This window comes from Eurosta solidaginis, chromosome 5, assembly GCF_040869045.1.
Source record: "Eurosta solidaginis isolate ZX-2024a chromosome 5, ASM4086904v1, whole genome shotgun sequence".
Taxonomy (NCBI): Eukaryota; Metazoa; Arthropoda; class Insecta; order Diptera; family Tephritidae; genus Eurosta; species Eurosta solidaginis.
This window is the reverse complement of record NC_090323.1, coordinates 16,847,757-16,870,783: the sequence shown is the minus strand read 5'-3', so window position 1 is coordinate 16,870,783 and position 23,027 is coordinate 16,847,757. Positions and strand designations below refer to the sequence as shown.

The following is a 23,027-nucleotide window of genomic DNA, read 5'->3' as shown; positions in this document are numbered from 1 at the left end:
GTTCTCTTCATGCGGTCAGAATGGGTATCTTCCATCGCTCGTTCTGCGAAATTCACATAAGCTGCGATAAGTCTTTCCCTTAATTACTGTATAGACCAGAAATGGTTATATGGAAATTGAAACGAGGTTCCATTATCTTTTTTCAAATTTGGTTTAAAGGCAAGAGGTTTGGGCATTGGGCCATCTTTAGGGCCATTTTTCGTTGTTCTTGGCGGATCCATTAAATAAAAAACAACGAAATAGCCTAACATGGCACCAGCCATTTGAAACATGCACTGCTTATGCGATTTGAGCAGCTCTAAAATCTGTTTACCCCAGCGCAGCTCTACTTAATCAGTCTGTAACATGGAAAAGTTGCTTTGAGATAAAGTTTCGTAAGTCCTAAAGGTAGCAGCAAAGATGGATTCGATTTACTGGGAAGCGTATCTCCTTCAAGAGGTTGCTTGCGCAATTTATAGCTTTTCCAATACAATTGTCAACCTCACATATTCATGTAAATCCTGTTTATTTAACAGTACAGTCTCTTTCGATCCCATATTTATGTCGAAAGGAGAAGCCTGGATAGCTTAGAAGGTTTATAGTAAATCGTTCCCGGCACTCTCGGGCCCGTTATTTTCTGGAACGGAACGGATCTTGGATTATCTTTGTTGCTCCTAGAAGCATAAGATAGCGGGTGAAATAGATCGTATGTAATTTTTTTTGATAATCGAAGAAAAATATATTTTATTTCGCAAATTGGACGATGTAAGATGAATAATCGACCCACTAACTAACCCCTTTTAAGCTTATACGTATGAAACTTTGACCTAGTCTATTTACCCGATCTTATGCATTTTTAAGTGCTTGCTTGGTTTAAAGAAAAAAATCCTTATTGCATTTTATATACACAGTTTTGTCGGCTTACCCTATACCACTTCCAATGTCTGCCACAATGTCAAGATATCAAATGTCAGCAATAAATAAATAACCCAGTGAACTCTATTAAATGAAAAAAGAAAAAGAAAAGATACCACTTAAAGTACATATGGGCACAGATTGAAAGCCAAATAAATATACATACATCTTTTTGATACTTTTACATTTGAAGAATCTAAGTACCGGATACTAAAATTAGAATTTCTAAATATATATAAAGAGGTATACACTTGAAGAAAGAAAGACTTTAGGCTTTACGCATACGGTTTTGTTTTCTGTGTGTATCTTTTCGTTTACAGAGCACATACACCTAATAAGTGGCCTACTTAGAAGAAAAATGGAAAAACATTCCAGAGTTTGTATATATGTAGGTACAAATGTTGACACATTGGGGTGCTATGGTACACCTTATTTTTCATCTTTGGGGTAGGAAGCGAGATCGGCTTTTGAATTGTTAGCTTGCGTTTTCAGACAGATTTTTTCGAAAAAGAATTTTTTTTAGTCTTTTTTACAATGTTCTAGACCTACAGTTTTGTAGCCAGATCAATTTTAGTGGAAAAAATCACAAGCTATAGGTCTCACAAAATTGGCATTGATTTTGACACTTCTCAAAAAAAAAAAGAAAAAAAAAATTGTCAAAAAATAAATGCGAATTTCGAGAGACTTTTAAATTTTCCTTTGTTAGACTGAATTTATTAAAAATTTATTGGGTAAAAGTGCATTTTCTTAGAATTTGACTTGCAAAATTTTAATTACAAAATTCATAGAAGTTTTTTCTAAAATTATCAAAAACAGTTTTGTTGTTGTTTATTTGTTTTCCTCGATCATCGTCTTATTGATTTGTTTGATCGTGGGTCGAATCGAGCCCTAGGACTTATTAGTATATATTTTTCATAACAACTAATGTACCGGGCACACTTTGTTCTGCCTATATATGGTTTGGCTACATTCCTAAAGTGAGCCGCGCTGCCCCTCTTTAACCACCATCCCATTTTTTCATTATTCTTATCCATCTATTTTTCCATTAATCCCCTCACTCCTACGTCCACTCCCACTCCCGCTTGCCCCCTCACTACCGCTCTTACACCAACTTCACTTCCCCTCCAGCTCACGCTCCCATCGTAATCTCATTCCCAGTCCCACTACCACACCAACTCTCTTTAATACATTTTGGATAGATTCTTCAAATATTTGCGTATATAGAGTGCATTTTAATTTTTTCTAAGAGGGGGTGTGGCAGCGCCTACTTTTCTTACTTAACAAACAAATTTAACTAACAAAATGTAATAAAAATGCTATTTCGTAGTCGTAAGTCGTAGGATTTTTTATAGTAAATTTTCAGTGTTTTTATTTGTTGATTATTTATACTGATAAGAGATTCTTCCTGATATTCCTATAATTATACAAAATACCCATGCGACAATCCAAAACAAACGCAATATAAAACATACTTAGGCAATTCACAAGGTTTCCTATTCGCCATATTTATTTATTTATTTAATATTTAAAGTCGACGACAAACTATGGTCGACTGCATAATATAAAAGATATATAAATATACAACTCATAAGATAAACTTTAAGATATATCGAGATTTCAACAATGTTATATTACAAACAAAGATATATTAATGAACATTACACTTTAATTTCAGAATATAATAATAATAAGAAATATGAGCAGAAATAAGATCTTATACCGAAATCTTATACTGGCGGAATGCATCAGATTCCGCTCAGCATGATTTCGGAATGCAGTGGATTCCAATCTTCCTGTTGGATTGCAACAAAATTCCAATCAGCATGTCATGGGAATCCGGCAGTGCTAAGAGTAGTTTAATGAGGATACGCCATCACAAGGCATAAAAAAGTAACACGACCTGTGTTGTTGGAATGCACCGGATTCCAATCAGCTCGATGCCTGACCCATAAGATTATACTGCCGGAATGCATACGATTCCGGTCAGTGACTCATGAAAAAGCATGTTTTTTACGTTGTTGGAATGCACCAGATTCCAATCAACACAGTACTGTCTTGTTCCTTCTTAATGATACATGTTGATAAATGTTCATCCATCCTTAAACGAGATAGTTCCTGTTTTTTATGGAAGAAACAAAATTAAATTAGCTTGTATCTCTTAAATTAGATAGGCATTACGTATAGTGGCAAAAGTACATTCAAGACTGATACAGCTATACAAGTAATTGTAGTGCGCGCACCAGATAAGAAGAGGATTATTTTTAGCAAAGTTTCGTCGACAAAGGGGTAAATAGAAAGGAACGTAGTGTCTGGATACTCTAGGGGGAACCGCAAAAAACAAGCGGCTGAGAAGGTCCGCAGAATCAATTTCTCCAATAATGAGCTTATGGATGAACAATACCCCCAGTAAAATTCTCCGATTTTCCAGAGTAGGTAAGTTAATAAGAAGAAGTCTACTTCTGTATGGAGGAAGGTGGAGACTTGAGTCCCAATTAAGGCCGCGCAATGCAAATATCAAAAATTGCTTTTGAACTGACTCAAGACGCTTTATATGCTTTTGAGAAACAGGGGACCAGACGCATGAGTAATACTCGAGTATTGGACGAACCAGCGATGTGTAAAGAACCTTAGTGAGGTACGGATCATCGAACTCTTTAGCCCATCTTTTAACAAATCCAAGTAAACCCAACGCTTTGTTGGCAATAGATGAAATATGCATGTTAAAATTCAATTTCGGATCAAAAAGGACACCTAGATCATTTGCAATAGATATACACTCCAAAGGCGTGCCATCTATTACATAAGGTTTCAATGCTGGCTTCACTCGGTGAAATGTCATATGCTTACATTTAGAGCAATTTAAAGCTAGTAAATTTGTTGTGCACCAACATTGGAACGAGTCCAAGTCGGCCTGAAGAAGATCCAAGGAACTCAAATCGGGACAGTAAGTGTAGCAAAGTTTTACATCATCCGCATACATTATAGTATGGGAATATAATATTGTCTGTGGCAAGTCATTAATGAAAAGGGCAAAGAGCAAAGGGCCTAGATGACTTCCCTGGGGTACGCCGGAGGAAACTCCGAACGATTCCGACAGATTGCACTTCAACAGGACTATTTTGGACCGGTTAGAAAGATAGCTTTTCAGCCACATTAATAGGTGAAACGGAAAGCCCAGTAAATCAAGCTTATGAATAAGTAACTCATGGTTGACGGTATCAAATGCTTTGCTGAAGTCCGTGTAGATGACATCCGTTTGCTTGTTCGCTAAAAATCCTTCCATAACTATAGAGGTGAATACAAGCAAATTTGTAGTGGTTGACCTTTGAGGAATGAAATCGTGTTGGCATGGAGACAAAAGACTAGAACACTGACATTGGAGTTGACTGGTAACAATCTGTTCAAAGACTTTAGGAATGACTGAAAGTTTAGCAATACCCCTGTATTTTTCAACTTTTGACCTACTACCTTTTTTATAAATAAAAAAAAAAAAAAAATGTAAGGCGCGATAACCTCCGAAGAGATCTAAGGCCGAGCTTCTCTTCCAATTTGCGTCGTGCTCCTCTTGATTTTTCCCTACAAATTGGCCGGACGGGACCTACATGTTTTATGCCGACTCCGTACGGCATCTGCAAGGCAGATGAGTTTTCACTGAGAGCTTTTCATGGCAGAAATACAATCGGAGCGCTTGCCAGACACTGCCGAGGGGCGACCCCGCTTAGAAAAATTTTCTTCTAATTGAAAAATCTTATTTCTAAAATTTTGATGTTGCTTTGCCCAGGAGTTGAACCCAGGGCATACGGTGTGATAGGCGGAGCACGCTACCATCACACCACGGTGGCCGCCCTACCTTTTTTATGCAGGGGTATAATAAAAGACTGTTTCCAAAGTGCCTGGAATGACGCAGATCCCAGAGATAGCTCAAATAATTTTAAAATAGGCTCATACATGTTTTCGGCGCAGTACCTAAGCACGCAACTAGGAACACCGTCCGGTCCCGGAGAAAAGGTGGGCTTCAAAGATTGAAGACTCTGAAGAACAATATTACCATCAATAGCAGGATTCCTAATGGAACTCGAGCTATCTAAGCGATAGGGATATTGACCGGAATGAAAACCACTGGATGAATACGTCGACTTAAAGAACTCAGAAAATAGCTCAGCAACGTCGTCATCAGTGAAAGCTTTTTCACATCCAAAGGTTAAAGAGAAAGGATACCCAGAAGAATCCGCTTTCGGATTTTTAAAAAATTGGGCTTTACAACAACTCAAGTAATTTTTATAACAAACCTGATTAAGACGGTGAAATTTAGAATGAGCTATTAGATATTTAGAGAGGTCTGCAGATGCTCCAGATTTCTTGAATCTCTTATAAAGCTTAGATTTAATGTTATTAAGTCGGATAAGTTGCCTTGAAAACCAAGGGGGCTTATTCGATCACAGGGTATAGCGAGTAGGAATGCAGGTATCAAAGAAGCCATCAAGCGTACTGTAAAATATAGAGATTGCCGAATCGACATCAGTGCAAGCGTAGAGATCCGACCAATCATGGGAAGCCAACAGATCATTGAGCATAATGAAATTCGCTTTGTAGAAGCATCGCGGACGAGACTGTACTTTAATCCTACGGGGTAGGCTGATATCAAGTGAAATCTCTAGCGTAGGGTGAAGAGGGTCTTCTGGAAGGGATAAAGGTGGGATTTGCGTAAGGGCAGTACCCACCGAGCCATCCACAAATACTAAATCCAGCATTTTATTTCCACTATTTGGAACATTGTTAATCTGTAAAAGAGATGAGTCTAACAAGGAATTGAGAAACTCATGTTGAGCAGTGGGACTTAAAAAGTTTGAATCACTTATATTAACCCAACTAACTGTTGGCAAGTTAAAGTCACCAACAACAACAAGTCGATCGTTATCTCCCAACTGCGAATGCAAATCGCAGATGGCCGAGCTATGACTAGCATAAACATCCATGTCCGAACGAGGTGGTATATACGAACAACAAACAATTACGCTATAGCTATCGAATGAAAGCCTAACTGCTATGAATTCAATATGAGAGATATTGTCTAGCGAAATCAACTCAGATGATAGGTTAGATTCAACAGCAATAAGGACACCTCCCGCTCTAGAGATGCGATCATGCCGATAAACAGCATATTTATTTGAAAAAACCTCAGAATTGAAATTATCAGGCTTTAGCTAGGTCTCCGTAAAAGCTACAACTTGTGCAGAAAAGTTGAAAGAATTAAGGAAGAATGAAACAAGTTTTGATCGCAAACCACGAACATTTTATGAGAAGACGGGACAGGTCAGCAATTACCTTTGTGTTGTTATTACTGTGCTCGTCATACCGTTTTTTAGCTGTAATAAAACAAGTTCAGCCCTCGCTTTTCTTGTGAACAAGTGAACCACAGTATGCTTAGGCCAAAAAGAGGAATCAAGTACCTTATCGATATATTCATCTGAAAGGGATATTTTAAATGAGGAGATGTCTCTCTCATATTTAAAGTTAAATTTATACACATTGATGTTCCTAGTGGGTGCAACACCAAGTTTAGAGAAAACATATTGAGCAATATCATTTTCGGTAAGCGAGGCGTGTAATCGGGACACAAATACAGCCCTACGAGGTGGCACGGCAGTCACCTGCAAAGGAGTAGCGGATAGCACACCAGATAGCTCGGAAGGTGCGGCCGTTATAGGACAGTTGACAAAAAACGCATTGCTTGACCTAGCATTGGTTATCGAGCCCGTCAATGAAGTACTATTTTTTTCAGGTACACTTGTATCGCTAGCAACAACCCCAGTATCGGTAACTGTTATTGTTGGAGCTAAAGATACCGGTGGAGGTGTAGGATGAATTGGGGAGTCCAGCGAAATCAACATTGGTGACGTAGAACAAACAGCCGCAAAGGTACCACTATTAGTTCGTGCATCGTTTAATTTGCCAGAGATCGTCTCACTAGAAGTCTCGACACAGCCTTGTGGAGATTCTTGTGGAGATTCCTGAGCGTTATTGTTCATAACCTTTTTGGTAAGCCTGTTCGTATCAGTCAACGCGGTTGAAGGGGCATTCGTAGGAGGACAGCTTTGCCCCTGACTCGAAGACAAGTTGGAATCATTGTTGGGCATACATTTCTTCCGTTTTGGGGTTTCAGATATCACTTTCAATTTTTTAAAGCGAGCTTCCATCGTTTTGAATCTTTCGTTAAGAGCACGAAACCCAATGAAAATGTTGTTGAACTCTTTCTGAGTTTGCCTCATAAAAGCTCGCATATAATTTTCTACGGAACGACAATCATGACATGTCCAGTTCAGTCCAATTTTGCTGGATATTAGGTCAACAACCCGACCACCTATGTGAGAGAAACCGGCACAGATAACATGAGCCATATTATCACAGAGCCAACAACAAACATAAGTATCACTACGGGAAATTTTTTTGATTGGTGCACTTCTTGACACAGCAATCCAACATAATTACAAAGTTAAACAAACCCAAAAGAAAAATAGGCAAAAGAAACTATAAGTATAGGATAAATTGAACAGCTGTTCAAAAAATATGGGCGAGAGTTATTTTGGAGCACTGGATGCAAATCGCAAGACAGCGTATTGCTAGCAGCGAACACAACAGAAAGCAAAAAGGGCACACGATGACTTGCTAATAGCAGCTACCAACAAAAAGGTATGCAGTTATCACAAATTTTTGTGAAAATCTATTATCTATGAACACACAGACTGAATGTTTAAATTGCACAAAAAGGCACTATGTATATTGCACTGCGTAAGGATTTAATACGAAATTAAACTTATAAATTGTTTTCTATTATATTAATGAATATTTATAAAAGATAAAACTTGTTTACAAAGTAAAAAGAATAACAATTCGAAGAGCGATCAAAAACACTTTCGCGCACGGCAAGGAAACTGCGATTATGTTTTAAACAAATTTTAACTACATTGGAAACCAAGGATGTAACAGAAATTTTACATGAATACGACACTCTTGTGATCTGCCCAATTGCTTGAGAAGGGGCTTTGCTAGTCCACTAAGAATAGTATCAAAAGTATAAATCTAATTATGAAAATAATAGTAAGAGTAACACTATTTGTTATCGATCGACCTTAAGGCCCCCGCAGCCATAGCTCCTACCTAGTCTGTAATTTTAAATTATCAGGCGAAGGTTAACAAAATATGAATATAAAATAGTCCACTAAGGAAATGAAATACTTCAGAAAGTTAATTGTTTTACATAATTATATATGCGATTATTTCACTAGGGAAAGAGAAAGAGCAGGGGCTAAACTTTCGTACCTAAATTTTTTTATGCTAGCCTAGACTTAATGAAAATGACCTTATGAATGGCGCCCGAGCAGGACCGCTTAAATATTAAGTCAGCAACTGCAACCAGCCCAAACTAGATAGCCTGAGCACGCTTAGAATAGTTACCGACAAATAGGATATCCCTCCCATTTGGCTAAAGGGCTTAAAACGCTCCCACGTAAGCACGTCTGGCGTGAGACCACATACATAGAAGGCGTATAAAATATCTAATATTATCGCTATAATGCGAAGAAAAAGGATTCTTCAAGCTTCCGAAACTTCACCTTGATTTGGTTTTAGGGTAAATCCTCATTTTAATGGCTAGACGCTCATTTGAGTTTGTTTTCAATCAATGTTTTCTAAAATGCTCTACCACGAAAATGTAACTTATAAACATTATGATAATTCGCTCCCATACCGTAAATCTAAGTCTATATTTAAAAATATATATAAGCACTTGGTTGAAGAGTAAAGAATAAACCACCAAAAATGATTTTTTCAACAATTTTTTTTTACAAAAACTACAACAAATCCATTTAAAAAAATCGTCAAGTGCCTTTAAGTAAGTGATTACTACGTACTTGACACATTTCGGTCGGCCGACGTACATAAACATGGAAATTTACTACATTATTAAGTAAAGAACAAGTAAGGACGGGACTGTCTTCGGCTGTGCCGAAGACTTCATACTTTTCATGAATGGGGCTGAGCAATAATCTTATCCCATTCGTAATCTCCAAATAATGCGCTGCATAAGATAGGAAATACATAGTGAACAGATGTACATACCTAAACGATTTTTGAGATAAATATAAAAATATGGCAAAAAACCCCCTTATCTGAACGATCGGTTGTATGGGATATATATTATATATAGCTACGATCGAAATGATTTTTACAGGAAATCTTCTATGATATATTAGAATATACATCACCAAGTTTGACGTTTTTATATTGGAAATTAAGGGAGAAATGGCTAAAAATCTTTCTATCTGAACGATCGGTTGTATGGGACATATATTATATATAGCTCCGATCGAAATGATTTCTTCATTAAATCTTCTATATCACCAAGTTTAACGTTTTTATATTGGAAATTAAGGGAGAAAGTGCCAAAAATCTTTATAACTGAACGATCGGTTGTATGGGATATATACTATATATATCTCCGATCAAATAGATTTTTTCAAAAAATCTTCTTTGATATATTAAAACATATATCACCGAGTTTCACGTTTATACTTTTTAAATTAAGGGAGAAATGGCCAAAAATCTTTCTATATGAACGATCGGTTGTATGGGATATATATTATATATAGCTGTGACAAGGATATCTTCTATGATATATTAGAATATATATCACCGAGTTTCACGTTTATGCTTTCTAAATTGCGGCAGGAATGACCAAAATCGCCTTTTCCGAACGATCGGTTGTATGGGAGATATTTGTTATAGTGGTCCGATCCTACCGGATCCGACAAATGTCTAATAAAATACAAAGATACATCCTTGTGCCAAATTTCATTGAGATATCTCAAAAATTGAGGGACTAGTTTGTGTTCAAACAGACAGACGGACGGACAGAGCGACGGACGGACAGACGGACATGGCTATATCTACTCAGTTCGTCGCCTGATCAATTCGGTATACTTAATTGTGAGTCTATCTTCTATATTTCTCAACGTTACAAACATCTGACCAAAGTTAATATACCATTTCACGTTCATGAAAGGTATAAAAACAATGTTAAACCAAAATTCAATATCGTAACTCAAAATTGAAGGACACATATGTATGCTTTTGTGACTAAAGGATCAGATTCTTGCAGAGCAGACAGTGATGACATGCTGAATGTAGTTGAAGACGCCCATGTGGTATCTAACGAACTTGTAGTTTTTTTTTTAGTAATAACTACTATAAATAAGTCACAAAAAAGGCGTGTATTAACGATAAAGTGTTGGGTATAAATAATAAATTTAAAAAAAATTTTAAAATTTTTTTGTACGAAAACAAAAATTGCTTAAAGCAAGCGTTGAATTCTTTCTTTTTTTGTGTATATTTCTAATAAAAATCGCACTGCTCTTGCGCTTACAGCTTCAAATTCCTAGTACTTCAAACACTTGTGCACACTTCTAAAAATAAGTACACAAACACATGTACGTATATGTATGCATTTATTGGCACTCAAGTGGTTAGTAAAGCACATCTGAGGCACACTAAGCCGCAGCGGCACTTACAAACAAGAATATGTAAATGCATCAGTACTCTGTATGTATGTAGGTGTATACACATCAGTTTATTTGTCAGTGTCTGTGCAGTGCAAACAAAATCCTTTACATATGCGACATAAGGATACTCAACTCATTAACGGTTATACCTAATAAGAGGTGCTTAATCCGCCAACGCCATCAACAGCAACAAACATACTTACCTACATATAAAAAAAAATAATCAGCACACTTCAATAGCAAGCAAATGAAAAAAAATTAGTAACATTGAATCTACGCTATTTTTGTTTGTTGTTGTTGTGGCATTTCCAGTTAACTGTTAATAGGTGCCTCATGCCTGTGGTACTTATCTAGTACGTATAATTACGCAAATTCATATCTATAGACAGTCATCAACGCAGCCAACGAGACGAACGTATGGTAGGAAGACTAAACATATTTGCATAAATGTGTGTAAGCACCTACGTTGGGATTGAAATAGCTGCCCTCATATGCCCCCATACGCGTCAGTCATTTAGCAGTTTTAACGTTTCGCATCCTTTCAATTAACTCATTTAAATGAGCGTTGCGGATAATGATGCGGCTGATGTGGCAAATCGTAGGTGTTGATAATGCAAGCGTATGTGGAGAAGGTGAAGGAGAACGAACAAAAAGCACTAAGAAAGTGAGTGTGTAGTGGTTGTTGAGGTATGTGTGTATGTGTTCTTGTAGTTACTAAAATGAAGGTGATTTTAAAATCGCAACCGTGTGATTGCTGAGGCACGCCACACTTAAATTTTCTTCGTGTAAAGAGACGTGACAAATAAAATTAAATTTTATTATGCGAAGGGAATTCCGCAAAAATAGCAACATTTAAGCAGGGATCGAAAAATTTATATAGTTTTTATTATAACAATCGGACTGTAATATTTTTTTTTTAGTTTGATATTTTGCTCGAAAATTCCTTTTCAAGCTACGAAAAGCATTTGGTCGGCCAGCGCGCAGTTAAAATCTATATTAAATTACTGTAAAGCGAGCTTGTTTTTACTGGCATCATTTGCTTAGTTCAATAAACGTCCTAATGTCATTTACAAAGCATTTTGGTAACTCTTTTAGATTGGACAGCATGAAACCGCCTAGAGTTCGTTACTTGATATTTGTCAGGGCTGCACATTAGCAGAGGAAACGTGTGAGCTTTTGATTGCAACTCCTGCACATGCCTTAGAAAATTTTAGTTAACCCATTTCTTTTTTTCATTGTAGTTTGACCAAATTCTTTTGATGATCCTACATGCGTCCGAAGAGTACCAATTTTTAATTGCAGTTTTCTTTAAATATGTAAGAATATCCCTTTTTTGACGTTAGCGGTCCATGTATCGCAACAACCCCAGTGATGTTTAACGATTCGCCGGCCTTTGCCAGCTCATCCGATTTATCATTAACGTCTTTATTTATGAGATTTGTGTTGCGTAGCACCTTCTTACAGCTATCGACGGCCTTGGAGGACGTAAGTAGTGAATACAAATATGTATACCTCTAGTTCATTTACACGCCTATTCCTATTCGCTCTACTTGAAAAATACCAGCTAAGTTTAAAAGACGGATTGATTGATTTTGGACTTGGCAGTGAATAGTGACGTCACACTCTCGTCACATAATACGTCGGGTGAGCAATCCGTTCTCCAGGGTAACCTCACCTTGAAATTCCTTTTAAAAGTTCAATGTAGCCTGAAGGCAATCTTCTGTTGAATCTACAAAAGGCTTCGCTGTCTAGGTTATGAAGCCGCTCCAGCGAGCAATGTATATATTTCCATCTACACCGCAGTTTGGAAGCAGAAGAAAGGGAGACCTTCAGCGAGGTGGGAGAGACAGGTGGTGGAAAACTTGACCTCCCTACCCAAATTTTCAAAGTGCGTTTCTTAAATAAAATCTTAGAAAGAGAATACTTTGATTGTACAACTATTCTGCCTAAGATTTCTAGCCACAAAACATAGACGCTCACCGGGAATGGAATTGGAGCAGGACTTTGGCGGTATTTGAGAAATTACCTTCTACGAGCATAAAGTTGGATAGGCAAGTATGTTCCAAATAGCTACAGGTGCAATGTGCCCAGGCTAAGAAGATTCAGAAAAATGTCCCCTGGTTCCATCAGTTTTTATTTCTATTATATTCCGACTTGAGCCAACACTACCAAATAAAAGTCAAAAGGAGCTTATTACAAAATTGTCCTGAAACTACTTTTGAATTCCTTTTAATCTATGGCAACCAAAACTGTTCCTCTACAATCACAAGTGGGTCAAAGAACAATAAAAAAGTTGGTTACACCGTGAATTATGCTTGTGGTTTCCTTTTTTTTTTTTAATTTTCTCCAAATTAACATAGTCTACAGTTTTAAGCCGCCTCCGAACGGCATGTGCAAAAAATAAAGAATTTCTGCTACTAAGCTTCTTTTGGAAGGATTCGAATATTTGAATTTTTAATGTTGTCCTCTTTGGTAAACGAGCCTGCAATCTTTGGCATGGGCCCCGAATAGAAATAAATTAATTTTCTTATAAAATTTAGGCGCGTCTCTCATAACATAAACTCAACGCTCAGTGTGGTCACTTGTTGTCGGCTTTGGAGGCAGCGTATCCAGTAAGCATTTGTAAAGAAGATTTTTAAGCCCCCGAAAAAAGTTACTCATCCAACTTCGCAGATATGAAGTTAATAAGATCGTTGGATGGGGTAATAAGATTAAAGTTGAGTTTGTGGCCGAAGTCTCATCACACAACTCCATGGTATGGAGTTTCCATCTAAACCATAAACGGATATGGTTAATGAGCTGCTCGAAGACACTGAAATACTGTGGTAGGTAACCAATAAAAGAACCTTTGTATTAGTACACATGACCTCAAGGTCGCTATGGTCATATTTACTAGGAAAGTGACAAGCTTCCTTCCATAGGTAAAAAAAAATATGCGCTATCGCATCCAAGCTTATTGCAGGAAGTTTTCCCTGCGTGTACAGCCAGAAGGAGGAGAAAGAGGAGTCGCTTCATAAAATTGTTTTCCAATGCCCAGAGCTGCGAGGCGGTTCAGTTCTTTGTAAAAATGCACTTTTAACCATGCGTCGAAGGTAAAGAATGGAAAATTGTATCGAAGATTTGAATCCTTCTACAAAAAAGACGACTGCTCAATGCAGATTAAGTGACAAAACCTTGGCTTTAAGAATTTTGTAAATTTTTTATTTCTTTTAAAAAAGTAGCCTCTGTTCTTCTTTAAATTAAAACCTTGGTAGTTCTAGCCTACTATATGTACAAAGCTCGATTTACGACTAAAAATTGCACTGCTTTGAAATTCTGCTTCACTTGTTCGCGTAAGCCCTACGGCTTTGATGTTGCAACATCAATTGCCTGCCACTTTATTAGCCCAGCATGCCACACCGTACCCAAGCAGCTGCATTTTGGAAACCAGAAACCTAAAGGTCAACTCGCGTTAAAATATAATCATGGTTCAATTATGTACAGGTTGGCTCATCTCATCAGCTGATTTTATTTATGCCATTGCATGGTCGAAGGGATTGTCAAAAGTAAATGGCAAACTCAAAATGAAACCAACACATTGGCAACATTTTACTTACACATACAAAAACTGCTAAGTTTTATGTTTCCATTCCATACCATTCGCACCAACACCAATACACAGATTTTGACAATTTGAACAGACATATTTTGTTGCTTTACAGATGAGCCAACCTGTATATAGTTGAACCATGAATATAATAAAAAAAAATGTTGAGTAGCTGAGCGTTATTTGAGTGAAAGAGCTCAAATGCAGTTAAACATAATTAAATGCATTTCGGTCTCCCTCTACCACAATGATGAAGAATGAGAAAGAAGAAAATTTAGTGAACACAGCGGCCTCTGTTGGCATAAAAAATGAGAGTAAATGCCTTTTCTCACTGCGAGCAGAAGTTAACAAATGTCTTAAAGTTACTCTATTTCTGTTTAGCTGAGTGTGCTATTCGCAGACTGGTTTTCTCAGCATACCAGCATAGAGAGCACAGTCACAAGTATGCAGTCAACAAGCGCTCAATTGCCAATTAGTAGACGCTGTGGAAAATTGCAGCTGCCTTTTTGATGTTGCTAGCTACGCGCTCTGTATTTTTTCTACACTCGCGAGCGCATTTACATTTCTCAATTGCATACAAATACGCTCCAGCTAGGAACTGTCAAAACTGGTTTCCCTGAGGGGTATTGTATGAGCGTGAAGGCTATTGCCAGCATAGCGAGTATCTCAAGTAAACAGTAAAAACGACATCCTCACCGTTGCTTATAACTTGGTTTGAGCAATTTGCTCTCATCACTGCTGAGTACCTACTTGTGAGAGTTGTTGTTCGTGGTTTTGCTGCTCTCACTTGTTTTGGTTTTGCCTGCTTGTGTTATTGCCTGCTTATTTGCTGGTTGTGGAATTATTTACGCTTGGCCGCTTCTCTATGTGTCCATATAGCAGTACCGAGGTATAGTTAGCGCGTTGAGGTTGTTAAAGATTCAGTATAGTTCGTTGCTTGGCCGTGTGAGGTTGTATACTTTTCTGGCAAAATACCGAAACCAATCAAATGAAATTTCTAGTTGAACATTTGCGAAATTTGTAAAATAGAAAAAAGAAAGCGAAGCCGTGTCTATGAAAACTGAGCAGCGACAAAAGTTAAAAAAGAACGAAACAAATAGCTAAAGAGTGCCAAGTTCTGAAAACTATGTGAAATTGTTAAAAATAAATAAAAATTAGCAAAAATCGTGATAAAAGCGAACACCTGGATTATCGCTTATGTGTAAAGCTAATACAATATTTTAAAAATACTCAAAACAAGAGAAGCAAAAATTTATGTAAAATTTTGTTTGAGAAAAATTTAATAAAAACTCAATAAAAAAATTGTGAAAAATACAAATTTCCTTTAAAAAAAGCTAATTCTGAATGTGCACAAAAATCGTAAGGAAAAAAATTTAAAAAATAGCAAAGAATTGTGCTAACTAAGAAAACTTGTTTTAAAGTGTGCAGCAAATTGAAAAAGAATAATAAAACTTTTTTGAGCGACTGATTATTTGTTGTTATGCGTGGGAAAACTTTGAGATATGAAAAAGTCGCATGACATTTGAATATTAATGTGCACGTGTTATTGCTGGAAAGCTGAGAAGGTTAGTTGTGTTTCTTGGGTGTTCAAATTAATTTTAAATTTTATAAAAAATCTTGGTGGAAAATAGAAGTTGAGTTTTTTTGTGATAATGAAAGTTTACAAAAAGTATTTGAAAAATAAAAAAATATATTCAAAATAATAACAAAAAAATATAAAGAAAGTTAAAACAAAAATATTAAAAAAAAATGTTTAATGCAAAATATATACACTTGTTCAGATATAGGAAGTCTTAAATTGGTAGTAAAAATACATTTTTGTATTCATTAATTACACATTTTTTTAGATGCAGATAGAATTTCGCAGGTTGTTGTTGCTTCTATGTTTTAAAAAACTATTTTTTTTTTTTTTTTTTTCAAAAAAGGAATTGAATATTTGAAAGCCATTCATTCAATTGACCAAAGAATTTCTTTTTTTTTTTTTTTTGTAAATTTGTGTTGTTGTTGCTGGAGTCTCAAACAGTATCAATATTATAAATGTATCCCTAAAAAGGCATCAGTGTAGCAGTTACCATGGTAGATTAATACCTTTGGCGCCAAAAATTTACGAAGACATAAATTTCGCATTCAAGGTCATTTATATTTTAGCGGAGTAAATGTTATATACATTTTTTTTTGCCTTTACATCTTGTCTCACTTTAAGAATTTGTTAAAAGCATATTTTAAAATTTTTTTAAAATCAATATTTTTTTGTAAGTTTGTGTCTTCAATCTTTCGTTTAGAAATTTTTCAGTAATTAAAAGTTAAGTGTTTCGAACAAATTCTTTTTTTTTTTTAAAGAAAGATTATTCGATATTTTTTGTGCACCTTTTGTTGCATGATTATATGGTAAATTTACTAACTTTTGTCGTAATTGTTTTTGAAGTTCTGAATATAATATTTTTTTTTCAAAAAATATATGGAAGTAAGGATAGGCAAGTAGCGTGCATTCAAGTGTAAAGGCAGGTGACTGTATACACTCAGCCATATGAATGCCCCCTGCACGCTTTGCATTCGGTCTCTAAATATTGTCGTTTGGTTCCTTTTGTTTTATCCAAATTGTGGGGAATATTTTTTGCCGCGTTCAACAGAATTTGATTAGTGATATTGGATTTTTTAAAGCTGTGTTTTATTAGCAAAAGTTAAATATACATAAGTCAGGATAGGGATACATCAATATTGGCTGCAGCTCGTTAAGTAGTTTTACTCATCAAGCTGCTTTCCTGAACTACAAAGTTCCTGTATCCGACCACGACGCATATAACTCATTACTATCCTGATGATTTAGTGACATATACTAATCTAAGATTTAGATGCAGCACGTTGAAATAAAGACGGGTCTGGAAATGTACTGAGTTTTTGTGCCAGAGTTGTTATTGTTTTTGAAGTTCCGCAACATTTGTTTCATTCCGAAATAGTAAAATTTCCTAGGAGCAGGGAAATGTTTAGCTTTAATTAGAAAGTGGTGATATAGTTTTATTTTGATTTTGAAAATTTTGTTTCTATTTAGCAAGAGCCTGCATAATAGATTTTGTTTGTGTCAGTGCTTATTAATAAGTGCAGCATTTATTTGGTATATATTTTATTGTTGTGTTGTTCTTGTTCGAGAATTATGTCTCCCATCGAAATCTGGTGCGTTGCCAGTAGCAACACAGTGGATCATGAAGATCGTGTTTTGTGCTTAATTTGTATGATGCCATTGATTAGAGCCATGGTCTGCATTCCTCAATCTCATATATTCGAAAAAAGTCATTTTCAGTTTCTGGAGAGCCATGGTTAAAAGTCCAATTTGAGTTGGGGTAGTCTAGACTTCAGCTTTGTTTTGCTATTTTTATAATTGGTTGTTCTTTTTACTATTCAAAGTGTCTTAATAGTTTTTCTTTGGTTCTATTGAAAAAAGTTTTTTTTAAGTGTGTGCCCGCTTTAATTTTTATTAATCTGACTTAGGTAAATGTTTTGGGCCCGTTTCGTAAAACTGGAAGTATTGTAATACAAGTGAATTTGTTCTCTACAAGTTTTCCTTTTCTGTAGAAGTTTTCAATTATGACCTTTCTGGGGTCATTATTTGCGTGAAATTTTTTCATGTCAGAGTCGGGAAATTCTAATATAATTAACTTTTGCATATAAATGTTGGCTCACAGTGATTGATTATTATTATAGTTCCATTCTCATTGAAACATTTAAAATTATAGAAAAAGTTGGAATTTCTTCCACCATTCTCTGTTTCAGTGAGCCAGAATGTGGGTGTTAGTCTCAGTATACAGCAGACAACATGAAAACAGAAGTGCCAATTTTTATCAAATTTGGAAACGGAATACATTTTTTTTCAATAATTTAAGGACAAACATCTAAGAGTTCTATAATTCAAACTATGCAAATCTATATCAAAAATGTTTTCGAAAAACTTCGAGAATTAAAATAAAAAACTTATGAAAATTTTGAACATTTTATTTAGAGTTTTGTAAATTTTTTTCCGGTATGCAGCCCAATTAATTTTAATTTATAATTAATTAATCTAACAAAGTACAAGTAAAAGGTCTCTCAAGTTTCGTATTGTTATGTGGCAATTTTTTTCTGAATGGTATTTTGGATTTTCTTCGATATAAAGAAATGTTCACACTTTGTTTGAAGGAAAATCTAAAGCAACCTTCGGAGAGATTGATTCGAGCTGCAAAACTGCGTACTCGAAAAAATTCATAAAATTCTAAATAAAATGTTCGAAATTTTCGTAAAGTTTTAATAAATTTAACATAGTTCCAGTTCAAAGTTTATGGAACTTTTTCTAAAATTATTGAAAATCAAACAAAAAAGATTTAAATAAAGAAATTTCATAAAATTTGCGGCTAATATTTTCGTATTCGCTACTGTACGTACTACAGTAGAAAAAAAATGTTTAAAAAGCAGCTAGGCAAGCGGTATCAGTTGAGCTTAATGGTCGGGAATAGGTTGAGTTACTACTTTTTTGTGTAGCTCAATTTATATATCCCTAAAATTAGCTCAGCGAAATTTTATTGCAGACATTTTGTCTCATTGTTTTATTTATATGCCAAATATGGGTTCGAATCGAGCTCAAGTCCTTTTAAAAAAAATTTTTTTTATTATAATTTTTATAATTTTTTTTTCTAAACTGAAAACATTTTTTTTATTGTAAAAAAGGGATCAAAAATTTAAATTTTTTAACAATTAGCATATTTGATTAAAATCAGAGATAATATTTGAAAAATAAATAAATAAAAAGTTTACAAAACTCATCTTCATGTCCTTTTCCAACCAATAAACTACACACATATTTTCTTTCGTTTATTTTTTCACATTCAATTATTTTAGTTCATGTATTTTCACACAAATCACATTGAATTAATTTCTAAAATTTCAAAACATTTATCTAACCATTCTTCTTTTTGTTCTCCTTTCGTTACAGCAATGGAACGCTTATAAAAATAAACTCAACAAATGTGCTGCATACATTTACGGATTTACTAACACATACAAAAAAGCGTAAGGCAACCCAACGTAACGAAACACAGCGACAACAACAAAACCAGTCGTAAAAGAAAAATTAACATCGACAAAAATTTTCCACCAAAATCACATACACGCAACACAAAATGTTACGTTACAAAAATATTTTCCTCATTTCATCGCTTTTCCTTTTGTTGCTGCTACTCACCACTGCTAGCGGTTTAGCCAACTGTCCGCCTGGCTGTCAATGCGATGACAATACGCTCGTCGTACAATGTGGCGAAGGCCAATTAGATGTACTGCCCATAGCACTTAATCCATCTATACAACGATTGGTGATACGAAACAACAAAATTAAGACAATCGATTCATCAATACAATTTTATGCTGAACTCACATTTCTCGATTTATCCTCGAATCATTTGATGACAATACCGCAGCGTACGTTCGCTTATCAAAAAAAGCTGCAAGAGGTGCATTTGAATGATAATAAAATTGGCGCGATCAGCAATAAAACCTTCATTGGTCTCTCCGCAGTAACAGTACTCAATTTACGCGGTAATTTAATATCTGAGTTGCATTCGGGCACCTTTACTCCGTTGCTGAAGATTGAAGAATTGAACTTGGGCAAAAACCGCATAGGCTTTGTGGATCCCAAAGCATTTGATGGTTTGTCTCAATTACGCATATTATATTTGGATGATAATGCATTGACTTCAGTGCCCGATCCGGTAGTATTTCAAGCGATGCCTAACTTAGCTGAGCTCTTTCTTGGCATGAATACTTTGTTGACCGTGCCAGCTGCATCATTTCAAGATGTGCCAGCGTTAACGCGTCTCGATCTACGCGGTGCTGGTTTGCGTAATATCACGCACGATTCATTCAAAGGTTTGGAAGCGCTGCGTCAACTGGATCTTACGGATAATCGCTTAACACGCGTGCCCACTTTTAGTCTAAGTCATTTGGCGCGCTTGGAAGAGCTTTCATTGGGTCAAAATGATTTTGAGGTGATTGTTGAAGGCGCGTTTGTAGGACTAAAGCAGCTGAAACGCTTGGATATAAGCGGCGCGTTACGTTTAAAACGTATCATGAATGGCGCATTCTCGACTAACGGTAACTTGGAGTATTTGAATCTGTCATCGAATAAAATGTTGCATGAAGTGCAGGAGGGCGCACTCAGTGGTTTGCCAAATATGCGTCATGTTATCTTAAAAGCGAATGCGCTTACAACGCTTGCTGAAGGACTCTTCCCATGGCGCGATCTCATTACACTTGATCTCTCTGAGAATCCCATCTCATGCGATTGTCGCGTTATGTGGCTGCGGAATTTGTTGGTGGAGAAGAATGGCACTAGCGATGCAATCTCTGAGGTATATTGCGCTTTTCCCGAACGCTTACATGGCGAAGCTTTGCGCAACTTGAATCCTGCGCTCATAGGCTGCTCACACACAGATCCACGCAAACAGGCGCTAATTGGCGCATTACTAGTCGGCTCTGCAGCCACAATCACAGCAGTTGCATTAATAATGTATCGTTGTCGTCGCAAGTTACGTGAATACATTAGCAATGGCTTGTGGGGTAACTCGGCTTTGGGACGTAAAGAACGTGAATATCAAAAAACTTTCTGTGACGAGGACTATATCACGCGCCATCAACATCATCCCTGCAGTCTTGGCATACACTCGACCTTCTCGAACACTTATACGCCACATCATCCTGCCGCACGCCACTACGGCTTCTGTACAATGCCCATAAATGACTTGAATGCGCCAGATGCACAAAAGCAGCATTTACAACAACTGCAAGTACCCACCGCTACCGTTTTGAGTGAGAAGAAAGCATTGCAAACGGGTATAAATATTGAAGATTGCGCGCCCTATACGCTACGCATGAAACCTTGCAATGGTAGCATTGTAACGGAACAGCAGCCGAGCGTGAACCATTACACGAAACCACAATTCACACACTCAGCTGTGACGTTGGATGTAGGTGAATCGTGCTATTCGTATGCCGATGTGCCAATGATGCATTCGCCTGGGGTGACGGCTTGTGAAGCACGCCAACATCAGCTGCGCCTAACACAAGAGCACTTTAAACAGCAACAACAGCAACTGCAACAGCAGCAAAAACAACTGAAACAGCAACAACAACAGCCATTACATTATGGTACTTCGGCACGTAGCGATTGTGATGCGACAAGCGATGTAATGGATGCCAATTACATCTATAACAATGCTCACTATTCGTTGCCTCTGGAGCAGGGACGCACCGCTAAGACACCAACACCACCACCATTGCCGCCAGCTTTACCATTACGCAATGGTGTGGCGACAACGGGTCGCCGCTCTTTTATGTCAAATGGTAGTTTGCAGTCACAGAAACAACAGCAACAACAACAGCAGCAGCACAACAACAATACAATACGTAATCCACACTGATCGCAGGTGTTTAGTGAGGGTAATGAGTTACCGTTAGCGACAGTACGTTACCCCACCTATCATCATGCGAAGCTGAGCTTGTATGCTTAGTGGGCGCCAAGAACTGTGATGTGACCGTGTGTCAGAGTATTGTAAGTGTAGCAGAGAAGGAGCTGAAGATAGAAAAAGAAACGTGAAATGGGAGAATTCAGCATAAAAGAGCGCGTAGGGGGAGGGGATATGAAGAATTGAAAGCTATAGTATTATACTACCGAGGACCCTAAGTACATAAATAGAAAACCAACGAATTATAGCACTTAAGTAATGAATGTAATATACACTAGATACTTAATTACAGCAAAGATATATAGAGACTAAGTTTATGCACCCTAAAAGTATGCTTTGAATTCTCGAGTATGTAAGGGATAAATAAAGGAGGCGCTTTTTTGCAAAGTTCTTTCTTTTTTCTTCAGCAGCAACAATTTTTTTAAAATAAAAGCAGGCTCCTTTAAAACAAGCGCCTCGGAATTAGTAAAAGTTTTCAAAATTTTTATCTAAAATTACTTTTGTAAAAAAAAAAACATGCAAAACAAGTTGAAAACAAAAACAAGTTGATTTCAAGCTGTTGCGAACGCGACAAAAATTTCAAATTTGTATAGTTGGTACTAGATATATTTTGTAAATAAATATTTTGGAGTAGTCTAAAGTCTAGTTATAGTAAGTAAGCGCCTTAGCAGGTCTTTTATTACGTTGTAAAATTAAAAAGAAAAAAATTTTGAAAAAATATTCTCTTTCTTTTCGAAGTTTAAGTTACATTTTTATAGAATTTTTAGTAATTTTTTTCTTTTGTAATCAACTCTAAATTTTAAAAAATTTTGCGAAGTTTTTTCCAATATATGTATATACATATGTATTTTTTTTTTTTTTGAACTTTTTAAAAACCACATTGAATACTGCATGAAAACTTTTTTCTATATTTATTTTTTTTTCGAAGTTTTTGAGTATATTGTAAAAGTATTAATTGTGTAAAAATTAAATAATTTTTTTTTTAATTGCTAAAATTTATTTTTTAACTTTTTTGTTATTAAAAATCGAGAAATTAAATGAAATCATTTTCGAATTTTTGGAAAAAAAATTATATATTCTTTTTAATTTTCTCATTTAACAAAATTTGTTGTTTTATATTTCTCAAAAAAGCACTGAATTAAAGCACTGGTAATTGTAAAGTTAAACATTAAATGTACTTAATTAGTGATTAGGGATGTGTAAATTATTTTATTTAAAAAAAAAATGTTAAATTAACTCTCGCATATAATTAAATTCTAGTTTTAAAACAAATTTGGATAGTTAATAGTTTTAATAGTTAGAAGAATATTAAAAATTGTAATAAAATGCTAAAATTTACAAAATATGAAATACATAAATCAAAATAAAACAAAAATCTTTTTGAATTAAAAAAAATTTAATATTTTTAATGTGAATAGCGCTAAATGGTAAGTATTTCGAAGTTAGCTTTTGACTCCAATTCAGGTCTCATATAAATTTTCGCTGATCCTGAAATGGATAAAGGGA

At 35.8% G+C, this 23,027-nt stretch overlaps 1 protein-coding gene across 1 annotated transcript; it reads left to right on the top strand.

Annotated features, from left to right (window-relative positions):
* The first annotated feature begins 14,967 nt into the window (after positions 1-14,967).
* LOC137253865 (leucine-rich repeat and immunoglobulin-like domain containing-NOGO receptor-interacting protein 4) lies at positions 14,968-22,916 on the top strand. Its single transcript, XM_067791416.1, has 2 exons — positions 14,968-15,602; positions 18,998-22,916. Exon 2 carries the CDS (start codon positions 19,185-19,187, stop codon positions 21,474-21,476), a length of 2,292 nt encoding a protein of 763 aa, XP_067647517.1. The 5' UTR covers positions 14,968-15,602; positions 18,998-19,184; the 3' UTR covers positions 21,477-22,916.
* The last annotated feature ends 111 nt before the right edge of the window (positions 22,917-23,027 follow it).

Bases quoted from the DNA above. Each gene is read 5' to 3' on its own strand.
- LOC137253865 (XM_067791416.1), top strand. From the start codon at position 19,185: ATGTTACGTTACAAAAATATTTTCCTCATTTCATCGCTTTTCCTTTTG.